Source organism: Egretta garzetta, unplaced genomic scaffold, assembly GCF_000687185.1.
Source record: "Egretta garzetta isolate BGI_Z169 unplaced genomic scaffold, ASM68718v1 scaffold447, whole genome shotgun sequence".
NCBI classification, from domain to species: domain Eukaryota; kingdom Metazoa; phylum Chordata; class Aves; order Pelecaniformes; family Ardeidae; genus Egretta; species Egretta garzetta.
Genome location: NW_009260397.1, coordinates 331731 through 343283, shown reverse-complemented (window position 1 = coordinate 343283; position 11553 = coordinate 331731). Strand labels below are relative to the sequence as shown.

Here is an 11553-nt window from a genome sequence, read left to right as displayed (position 1 = left end):
TTGAATCAATATTGCAACAGGAATTTGCATTTGCACTAGGTAAGTCCTGAGACTTTCCTTACACCCCTTTCCTTCGGTTCTAATCCTTTCAGTATGAGTGGGAATGGAATTCGGGATTTAGGGCCTCACTAGGTGGGTATGAGACAATAGTTATCTCATGAGCACTCACAACAAATCAGCAAATGCTTCTTCATTTGTGTAATTCAGCACAAATTCAAGGAAAAGGCTCCTCTTTTCAAAACTGATGCTTTATACATTAAATACATGTCTAAAGGATCCACATATTACCTCTTTAAGTGGTCCAAAAGGAAAAGGAATGTCACAAGGTTGGGTTCTGGAAGTGATAACAATAGATTCAACATACAGCTTTCCTTTGCAACAGGATCTGAAAGTGCTAAGAAACAGAAAATAACAAAACATCAGCATAGGCAGCGAACAAGAATTTGACTGACTCTGTAATTTCCCAAACCAACAAATATGGATGGTCTGGAATGGACTGTAATTATATCGCAGGTTGGAAAGTCAGAGTTGCACATCACCGTCCCACAGGATCTCTTTCCTTTATTTCACAGACACGCAGAGCAGTTCCAGTGCTTTCAGACTTTCAACCATTATGACATTTTTTCCCCTGCATTAAGGCAGGGAATATCCCCCGCCCCCAAAGAGGGCTTCCCTGGAAGACTGAACGGGGGAAAAAGCAAGCACAGCCACAAGACGTAGGCTGTCATTCTGTTCCTGACCAGTTCTTCAGAAACCTGGACATTTTCGACTTACAAGAAGGCACGGCAATTGCCCGTATTCATGCTCATAGGAAGACGTCGTCATTCCAATGCTCACTTCAGAGCATTCACTTCCCTAACAGTCTGTTCCAGGCTTCTGTCCAACATTATAAATACGGGGTTTGTACTGCTTTAGGAGCAGCCTCCTGCAGAACAGTGTCTTTAACACTGACCCGGTTATCCAGGGTTATGTCTGCTACTACCTACCAATGCCCTCAGCAAAGTTGGGGTACAGCTCATCTGTAAAGAGGGGTTCAGGCAGCTCCCGAAAGTACAGTTTCAAGGTGCCTGCGATGGCATTGACATCCATCTCGCTCATCATCACTGACACGTCTTTGTTATCTGAAAGAGGGAAGAGGGAAGCAGGGTAAAGAAGCCGCTGGCCTTGCATTCATTCTTTTTCTTGCTTTGGCTCTCTTTGTTTATCCTTCGTCTTTGCCCAAATAGCTGAGAGCTTTCCTGTTTACATTTCTCCAGAATAAATGAGCTACCTTCTGACAACTGAGAAGCACTGCACGAATGACTGCAAACAGTTTATAGCTTTAAATCAAGTAGAGGGAACCGCACGCTACCTAGGGATAGCTATGTTGTGCCAGTGACCTCGGCCTGATCTGGAACAAGCCCTGCTTTACTGTATTTATATGCATTTCAACTTTTGTTAGTGACAACAGTTGTTATTCCAATTCCCTGCCTCTAACAGCTTAGAATAAGAGACTCTGAGGCTGGCTAACTCCCCATTGAGTGTAGCTAAAGCACACAGGCAATTCAGGGCTCACATTTCAGTTCTGTTACTATTAAGAACAAAAAAAACACCCCCTTTCCCTAAAACAAACAGATCAACCAGCAGAGCCAGTGCTGGTTTCATGAAGCTTAGTGTAAAAGAGCATTTAGTAGAAATGAAAAAATGTTGTTTTTCACAATGTGAAACACCCTTACTTGCACATTGATAAATCAACGGCTTTGGTAGCTTAGGGGGATTGAAAAGAAAATACAAGAAGGAAGAAATTTCACAAAATAAGTGAAGAAAAAGTGCAGGGAGGGTGAGCAGGCATCATGACTGCTTGCATCAAAAGGGAGTGTGGCTTGAGTGGTCCTTGGACCATCATCTGGAGGCTGGAAGTCAGGCAGAATTTCACGTTTTGTACCTCAGCAATTTGGAGGCGTTTCATCTGCCTGATCTTGGATGCCTTTTGGGACATGCATGCCATTCTTTTAAATGCAGCACCAGGAAGGAGCCCCTTTCTGCTCAAAATCAAAGAAAGCTTTTCAAAGGTTGGTCAAAATTATCTAATTTTATTATCTGCGCACATCAATCTGGACACAGAGTTAAGAGAACTTGGGAGCCCTGACCACCCAACTCCAGTTGTGTAAACACCCTTCCTAATCAACCTTAGACATTTTTTTTGCTGGCTTCCTTTCACAAAACATTCTTAATTTCAAGGACTTCTGTTAATGTGGAGACCTCACAACAGTGAGGAAATTACGACTTCCGATTGCTGCCGCTTCCCCTGGGGAAGGTGTCTGCCGTTTACAAAGATTTGGCAAGGCAGGCAAACCCACCATTCCGTGTCTGCTGGGAAGAGTAACAAATGCATTATTTGGTACAAGGATCCGTCCCACCATATGTCTTGGGCTATATCTGTAGTTGAAGAACATTAATAAAACATGCAGCCAGGGTTAAAATGATTCTCCTTGTGGGAGAATCTCTACCTCTTAATGCTTCTTGGGGAACACAAGATTAAAAGTGGCATAGCCGCCTGACAGGGAGCTCACGCAGGTTCTCACAGTGCAAAGGAAAACATCAGACACAAATACTTACTGACATCAAAGGCAGCTTTCAAAGCTTGGATATCGGTTGCAACCCCAGAGACACGGTAGATGCCCACCTCCTCCATTCCACGCCGCTCTATCTCCTCCACGCACTGGCGCACTATGTAAGGCACCTTGGATCTCTCTCGCCTTAAGAAAGCCAGATATGGGAGTTCAGTACAGCCCATGCCCCCAGTGCTGGTTACCCCAGCCAGCCAGGCTGGCTAAAATCACCCCATCATTTTCCTGTGCAAACCTCTTCTAGAAAATGGGGTGGGAGAAAGTCTGAGCAGGCAATCAAGACTGAGCTGAAAAACTCCTTTTAAAACTGGAGGGGGTTTTCTGAGTGCCTCAGCCTGGCTTTGGCTGTTCTGCAGCTGCCCGGAGCACTTGCGCTGCTGGCCGGGTCCTAGTGCCCCCAGAGTCTGCAGCTTTGCGCAGGTAGTCAGAGGATTCCCAAACACTCCCTGGATACAGAGCAACACTGCTGCTTTCAAATCAATGCAATTCCATCGGGAGGAAATGCCACACTTCCCCAACTATGTAACAGAACAAACAGGTTTCTTCTGGCAAACGATTCATGACAAAAGATCAGGGGTTAAAAAAATACCACAGGATCCAAAGAACTTGAACGTTTCCGATTATGGAAAGGAAACATCACTGTTCAGTGGCCCTGGAAATTTGTGACCAAGTCAGCTAACTACTGAAAGGGCAAGGGGTGTTTTCAGAACTGAGAAAAGTGCTATGCTGCAAGTAAACACCCTCAGTTTCAAAGCCTGCGGGCACGTTATTTTTTCCACTGCAAATAATGAGGCTCAGAGAACGTACAGCATCTCTTTTCTGCAGCCGCAGCCATCTACACTACTACCCAAGCGGAGCAGACTGGACTGACAAATCCCTCAGTGGGGTACAAGCAGGTGCAACCCACTGGCCAGTTGGCTTTCTAAAAAAAACAATAGGGAGAAATGTGACCCATCAGCTCACTTGGTGACAATAGCGATCTTGACCCCAAAAACCCCAGTCTGCTTCCGGGATGGCATCCTTTTCAGGCTGAACTCCCGACTGGTAAACTTCACCGACAGCTTCACTTCAACCTGAATAAAAGAGAACAGCTGTTACGTTTCAGACACTTTTTCTTCTTCTTTTTTTTTAATGTTGCAGTGAAGAGCGAAGAAATAAAGCGTGAGAGGTACAGAAGCAGTGCAAACTTCTGTTTTCCATACTTACTCCATTCATTGAGATGACTGTGCGTTGCCAATCTTTTTCCTGCAACACCTGTGGGTCCAGCTGAAAAACATGGAAGTTACCCATGAGCTAGGAACAGACTTCAGAGAAATTAGCTAGCCTGAAAGGCTTCTGTGAGTGAGCAGAGCACTACCACTTTCAACGTGTTCTTTCTTTTCCGCAGGAAAACACACATTCCAACATTTCCCTGGTTTCAGGTAATGGACACTCAGCTATTGTGCGGTTCTCTAAGCAGGGCTGATGAAGACTCACATGGAAAATCCAGCAACACGTGTGCAGTGTCTGCTCAACAACAAAGGAAACCTCAGCGAGCAAAATCTATGTTTGAAAGCCAATAACCTCAGCTTTCAAAGAAAGACTGCATTCATTGCTGTAGCACAACAGACACATTAACAGACAGCCAAATTTGTCCCATCCCACAGGACTAGGAGTCAGAAAAGGAGAGGAGAGGTTTCCAAAATAACTCTGATTTGAAATAGAGGAAACTGTCTCCCTCTGCAGTTTTCTAGAGACAGGTGAGGTTGGACAAGTGTGAAATTACTGCATTGAAATAAAAAGCCAGGCTGGAGAACTTCATTACTCTTGGCTATGAAGCTATTAGCTTCCAAGAAGGACTATGTTCCACTGAATTCAAAAGACATAATGACCCTAACAGGGAGATCAAGGAAGAGAAATATGAAGTGATCCATACAAAACCAAGTAACTTTAAACACACCAAATATCTGTCAAGATCTGACAGAGGACAAATGGAGAAAATCGGCCCAGCAATCATAGAAAGTTGTCCTAAGTCAACCTGCCTATTCCATTTCAAATCGCGCAAGGAGGCAGTGAGAATGCCTGGCCCTGCTATTGCAAGAATTCATTAAGCAGAAACAAGTTCTGATGCAAAGCCCTGATCTCCCATTTGCAGCTTTGCTTGATCTCTTTTGAGCGGACAGTTGTGAGGCTGGGGAGCAGCTGACTCCAACACTCAAACATCACCCAGCAATTCCAAAACTGCCTGCGAGAGGCCAAACACATCTGAACAGCTGAAGAGTGGCACTCCGCTCAAGCTAGACCAGCAAAAGAGAGACAAGAGCCATCAGCAATCAGAACCAGCCAAAGCAAGCAGACTTTGGTGCCTCCTGAGATGGCTTTGTAACACTTGGCTCTTGAACACTGAGACACTGTAAGACCAGCAGGAGGCAACTACACTAGGCTGTGTTTTGAATTTACTGTTGTCAGCAAACAAGAAGACTCAGTAGCTCGAGCTGTTTCTGTAGTACAGCTCCTCCCTCTTGCAGAATCCCAGGCAAAGGGAGAGTTCTCTGATGGAGGTAACTGTTGAGACAATGGCAGCTGCAGTATATTCTGGGAGATCTTAGATGCAATCACACTCTCTCACTCTTTTTCAAATCATTAACAAACTAGCCCAACGCTGCCATCAGTTACAGAGACAAGTCCCCCCACGCCCTTCCCCACTCCCCCAAAAAGACAACCAGCAGAGAGAAAGCTTCTCCCTGCTTGCTCACACTGCAAAGACCCCAAGAAGCAACAGACAAGCAAGTCAGGCCAACCTTATCCCTGCGCACTTTGTTACGGACGTGAGCCCACAGTGGGATGCTGCCAGCACACACATGCTTTCCCGTCGAATTGGACCGGTTCCTGTAGGTGCAACTCTGGCAGAAATTCCTGAAGACCCCTTGTAAGGAATAGTCAGTAACCAGTAGCTCCCACATTTTGGGACTGCACAAAGGTCCAGGAGGCCAACGGGCAGCAGTGCTTAGCTTCAGTGCTTCAGCAAACCCAAATAAGACTGCTTGCCAGGAGGGCTTGCTTATAACTCTGGCGGAACAGATCCACCCCCGCCTGTGCGGCTGGCCAAGGTCCCTACAGGTTGGCCAGAACCTAGGCTGTTCTTTCCTGAATATCCGTGCTGGAAGTTTGGTTTCTTTCAACAACTGCATTCTTTCCCAGAATCAAGAGGAAACCGTTTCTGAAGTGTCTGGTTTCCTATGAAAAGCAACCATGCTCAGTATTCCTGAAAGCTTGATCTCCAGCTGCCTAAACAGTCATCTCGTTAAGCTGCCAAAACGGCCCTGCTGATAGACACAGCCACAGCCGATCCTCCAGCTCAGAAGCAGTTTTCCATATGCTTTTAGGATGGAGTCACTGAGGGTGTATTATTTATAGAAGAAAGAGACTACTTAAGACTGAAGGGGAAAGAGGGGGTTGAATATTTACCAAAAGAAGTTAAAGGAAGAGCCCAGCGCGGTCCAGTTACAGTTTCTTTAAGCTAACAGGTATTACTGGTTATGTCTCAGTGATAACCAGGGAACTCCTGCCACTGTACAAAACAAAAGCAAGTAAATAGCTGTTAAAAAGTATGAGCCAAACAAAGTCCTACCCTGTCTCAAGAGCAAATATCATATGGCTGGAAAGGACCAGCAAAAGCAGTGTGCTGGAGCTGAGAGCTCAGAGACCCTTCCTCTCTGGAGCTGAGCAAGGACAGTGGGTGTACCTGCTTCTGCCTCTTGCTCCCTTATCTCTGAACTCTGCTGCAGGGCTGGCAGGACCCCCACAGTCCCCACCTGCTGTTTGACTCCTGGTGAACAGCTTGTGTTGAACAGAGACAGCTACAGAGAACAAGCACCAGGGAGTGGGTCGGCTGACCCCAGTCAACCCTGTGTAAGTTGCTGGCAATAACAGCAGCAATTAAAAAAAAAAAAAAAAATCCCACCCCAAGGTTCTTTTTAAATAACAAAGTGAAATGATGGAAGCTAGTGAAAGAGCAAAGCTTGAGTAAACTCTCATCAACAGTGAGTGAGATAGGAAGATCAGGTCTAGCAGTCTGATAAAGTCACAGTAGGAAATAACAGAGTCAACAGGAAACCAAGAATGTCATTTAGACTTTGAGCAAGCTTTCAGTCCTGGACCCTACAGATGCCTGACCTTCTAAGGCCAGAAAGAGCAACACAGGGAAAGGGCAGCTGGAACAGACGGGTTACAAAGCAGACGGAAGACTCTTGAAGAGAGTTAGTGAGTGTGATGCTCCAGCATAGAGAGGGCCTGCGACAAACGGGGTCATGCTGTCTTCTGGCCCAATTTGGAGATCAGTGACCTGGAAGAAGGAACAACGAGTAGAAGAATGCAACCTACAGACGGCGTGCCAAAGGAGGCTGCTCTGAGCAAGCAAGCACATAGCGCTCGCTTTGCCAGCTCAAGTGGGGGGAAGCACTGCGAAATGGCTGCCTCTGCCTTAATGTGACAGTGAAATTTACTGCACCTCTAAACATTTCCTTCAAACAGTTGCTTGGTTTGAGCGACAAAAGGACCCATCCTATCTTCACTGAAACTGTGAATAATTGTGTTGTTCCCATGACCTATGTAAATAGGACAGATCTGTTAAAACCCTCAAAGACTGTATCTGATGGGCTTGTTTGCACAGTCCCCACCAAAAGCACATGCTGCACAGGAAAAATACAAACAAACCAGTTTGTCTTTAGTCCCCCAGCACCTCCAGTCCCCCTGTGGCCTGTTCTTTGACATTTGCAGTGGCAAGCTACAGCCCCAAATTCGGTAATGAATCAAGCAAATGCCTCTGCAGCCTGCACAAAACACAACAGAACAAAGCAACTCAGCACCCCAGGGATTTCTGAGTGCAGGTCTGGCCCTCGTGGCAGCTTAGCACTGAACGAAGACAGGCAATTAGCCTAGAGCAGTCAGGAGAGGCTGAGTGTGCAGAACAGTGTGGTGAGGACCTGGGAAAAAGGCGAAGGGAGGATGGTGGTCAATAGCAAATGGAAGCCAGACACTAAGAAGGGAGCCTGTGCTCCGTCTTAGGAAGCCACCACTGAGAGTTTGATGATTTCCTCCCTGCAGCCCCGAAGAGAGAAGAAAGCATACAGAAAGAGGAAAAAATGAAGAAACATCAGTGGAAATTAAATGCCTGGCAGCAAGGACTGAGGCAGCCTTAAGGTTAGTGTGTTTTACGCTATTTATTTGCATTGCTTCCTCCATTTATTAAATCTCCCTGGGAACTTTACACTCCATCAATTTTTAATTGTAACTGACGTGACATACATGTTGTCAGAGTCTCACTGCTGCTGGAAACTCCCAGTCCAGCCATAACCCCATTCTTCTCAAAGCTCCCCATTGACATGTTAATCTTTCCCACCATCACCCTTTAGACATGACCCATTGCCTTCTTCATTTCCACCCTGTTTTCACTGCTGGGATACTGTTCTGCATGAGCAAACTGTTTAAATGAACGTGAGTGTTGCAAAAGGTTTTCTGAGTCGATCCTTGGGAGGTTCAGCACGTGACAATCTGTTTTACATGGAAAACCACCTAGACGTCTGAAATAGCTATGTGCACTGCTATGAGACATCCCAGATAATTAAGCAGATAAGAGTGATTGTTTTGCATGGCAACTGAGGGAATGGCGTTGTGCTGCTACCACAGAATGACTGATCCAAGGTCATATCCTCCCTGATTTTCCAGCAGTGCTGTGACGGAGAAGGAAATGGTTTACCTGAGCTGATCATGCAGCAAAAAAAAAAACCAAAACCAAACAAAACAACAAAACCCCCCAAACCAAAAACCCAAACCCAAAGGAAACAGTATTTCTAGGAGGCACCAACTGGAGAAGACGGATCACAGGATGAAGTATCCATTTACTCATGCAGTCTGTTCCCAAGGCAGAGGCCAGTTTTGCTGACATATGTGCCCACTTAGATGCAGGGTCTCAGCACCAAACAAAAGGCTGCTACACTCAAAGCATGGGGACCTGCCTGTCACATGAAGTGCAAAATTCAAAGAGCAAAAGGGCCACCATCCCAAGTGCCAAAGATAAGTGCAAGGTAACAACAGAAAGAAAAACAAAAAGAGAGTGCTCAAAATGACAGGAGCTGACGCTTTTAACAGAACTAAGCCTCATGCTTCCTCCTGTAAGATGATGTCCATTTCTTCCTCCCCCAAACCCCCCAGTAACTTCAGTTTCACAGTGTGCCCAGGAATGGCCCCTTCTCCCCGTACTTCTCATGCCTGAGATGTAACAGAAACTCCCAACCATGCGTGCTGGCTAATCAAACACTGCACACCCAGTGCTGCCATTCCCTGAAGGTCTGATGAGGAGTTCACTTCTACATTTACAAGAGGTTCCCCCATATTAAAACCTTGTGGTTTTATTTTTCACGAATAAAACCTGCAGGTTGGCAAGCGATTAAGCTCTTGCATGTGGCTATAAAAACAGGTAAATAAAAGATTCCATAGGAAAAGAAAATATGAGCAAGAGGAGCTATTATAACTGCTGCCCATTCCTGGAAGCTTCTGACCACATGGACCCATTTCCAGTCTTTCTTCCTCCAGTGCCATTATGTAACGGAGAGATTTAATAAACATTTCATAGCCAAAACAGTCCTCGTCTCCTTGATGCATTGTCTTCATCACTGCAGCTCAGAGAATTTGGTGAGTCAGAAATCCCGGTAGTGTAGTTTTCCAATAATACATGGCTTAACAATACATTGCAGTTTAGCCAACACAGAAATTTCCCTGTTTTTATCAGCAGGAGGATGCAGACATGACGCTTGATGTTCCCAGAGTTTTTAACTAAAGGCAATTTAGGAAAAAAAGCTCATCCAACTTCACAGACCTTGCGCCTTTACACATGACAGACTTTAGCTGAATAACGACAGCGCAACAACAACAACCCAGAAAGCCCTAGACACACTAGCAACTCTAAAGTAAACAAAACAATGTAAAGGCACCTGGGAAAATCCTGACAGAAAATGACTACGAAACCAGTGACTGGAAAAGATGCTGACAGCACTAACACAGCTAACCTTCAGCTGCCACAGGTTGTAATTTCGTTTTGCTGTTGCATTATTGTGATTTCTTAATAGAGAAATGGTGTTTGCTTTAAAATTAAAATAAAACCCTTTAATAATTCTTATCAACCCAAAATCTTACCAGATTCTCTTATGACTTCCCTTTGCAGTTATTCAGTAGCGGTAAAAAGTTGTTTGATGGGATAGAAACCACTGAGAATTAAGAGGATATTCTGAGAGGTCACCAAGTTTCTTTGTAAATTGCAAGGGGGATTTACTGAAAGCAAGAGAACTTTTGCATTTGCCTTTTAGGATACAACAGAATGCAACTTTTGCATGTTAATCACAAACATTTTTACTGATTTTTTTTTTTTTTTTTTTTCTTTTTTTACTTTCCACTGTTTAGGTTCCTCTAAGAGAATCAAGGAGCAATTAATATATTCAAGTGTCACCAAAGAATATTTTTACTTATTAAGTATAAAAAGTTTTAACAGAATGCACAAGTGGTGGGCATAAAAATGCCCATTTTTGTGAGGAAAAAAAAAATGTTGAAAACTTAAAATACTTTACTCATTTTTGAATCATTCTATGTAAAATATTTGAAGAACTTAGAGGGTCAGTGCTTTCAGGGTTCTCCAACATAAGCACACAAATCTCCAGGGCATTTCAGGGCTGAAAAGTTGCTCTTTTGTAGTTGCTCAGCTTCATGGAAAATAAGCTTTTGCTCACAGAAGGGACGTACAGATTTCTGGTTATCCTGAGAGACATACATAGCAGGCACCCTGTGCTAACATTTACTGATTTGTACACAAGTTTTCTTTCAAACACCCACCATGCATTTGGTGACAAAAGCTTTCCCTGAAAATGGCATGGCAGCCTCAGGGCTGCAAGGAGGGAGAGAAAGGAACGGGCCTAATGGAACTCATTTAGGCAATGAACCCTTCTAGAATAAAGGTGGGAGATGATCCTGCAGGCTGCCCTCAATCAGACCTGTTTCTGAAATCCCACAAACAGCCTGTGACCATCACTCAAAGTTGGAGAAAGCTGTCATCCATGGAGTGAGGAAGAGTCAAAGGCAAATGGAGGAGAACTGGTGGTATTTTTCAGTGTGCCAGAAAGAAAAAGGTATCTGGGCAGGGTCTCTGCTCCATGCAACAAACAGCCAATCCAACACAAAGAATGTGTCCTCACAGCAAGCATTTAAACACCTTCCCTAAAGCTGTGGACAGGCAATGCAACAAACTGGAAGAAGAGGGGGAACATATGCTCCCCATGTTGTACTCCACTGAGTGGCCTGATTTCTCCTGCACGGAGCTTTAGCACTTTATCACACAGCAGCTCCCTGAGAGCAGCATCCGTTTGTAATCATCTCATCACCTCCCCTACTGTATTACAAATTTACCACATAGACAAGAGTGTCCCACGCTGATTCTCAGCAGTGGAAATCTCTCCCAGATGCAGCCTGTTGTCATGGACACTAAACTCTGGACATGGCAGTTATCAGGACAATAAGCCTGTCCTCCAAGGCCTTGCTATCACATCAATCAACTTCCAGCATGGACAGAAGGCAGCACTTCTTCCACATGATTTACAGAGGGGATGGTATATTCACTACTTCCTCTTTTGTCACAAAGGGAGCATCCTTAACAGTGCCCAGAGCTTACTGATAGTGCAGTTCCTATATACTGTGCTGGAAGTTTTTAAGTTAACAGGCAAATCAGAGATCAAAATGTGAATTTCCATGAAAAAGCTTCTATTCCATAAGGGTACTGAAGTAGGCAAAGGGGACAAGGCAAAAGGGAAAAAGCTGCTGGCTTCCCGTCTGTGAATCACACTGTATAGCTCACTACCTGGAGAAACATCTCCAATGCTGAGGCAATCAGAAGGCAGAAAAAAAAAAACTTCCCTGGTGC

General features: G+C 44.8%; 1 protein-coding gene across 2 annotated transcripts in view; it reads right to left on the bottom strand.

Moving 5' to 3' along the window:
• The window catches only part of BCR (BCR activator of RhoGEF and GTPase), a 101781-nt gene that overhangs the window by 2166 nt on the left and 88062 nt on the right, over window positions 1–11553 (bottom strand). For both annotated transcript variants that reach the window (XM_009643085.2, XM_035898603.1), the window contains 5 exons: window positions 3816–3875; window positions 3573–3682; window positions 2599–2738; window positions 987–1121; window positions 289–394 (listed from right to left, as the gene is read on the bottom strand). In XM_009643085.2, the coding sequence (XP_009641380.1) occupies window positions 289–394; window positions 987–1121; window positions 2599–2738; window positions 3573–3682; window positions 3816–3875 (551 nt within the window). The remainder of the gene's footprint in view (window positions 1–288; window positions 395–986; window positions 1122–2598; window positions 2739–3572; window positions 3683–3815; window positions 3876–11553) is intronic.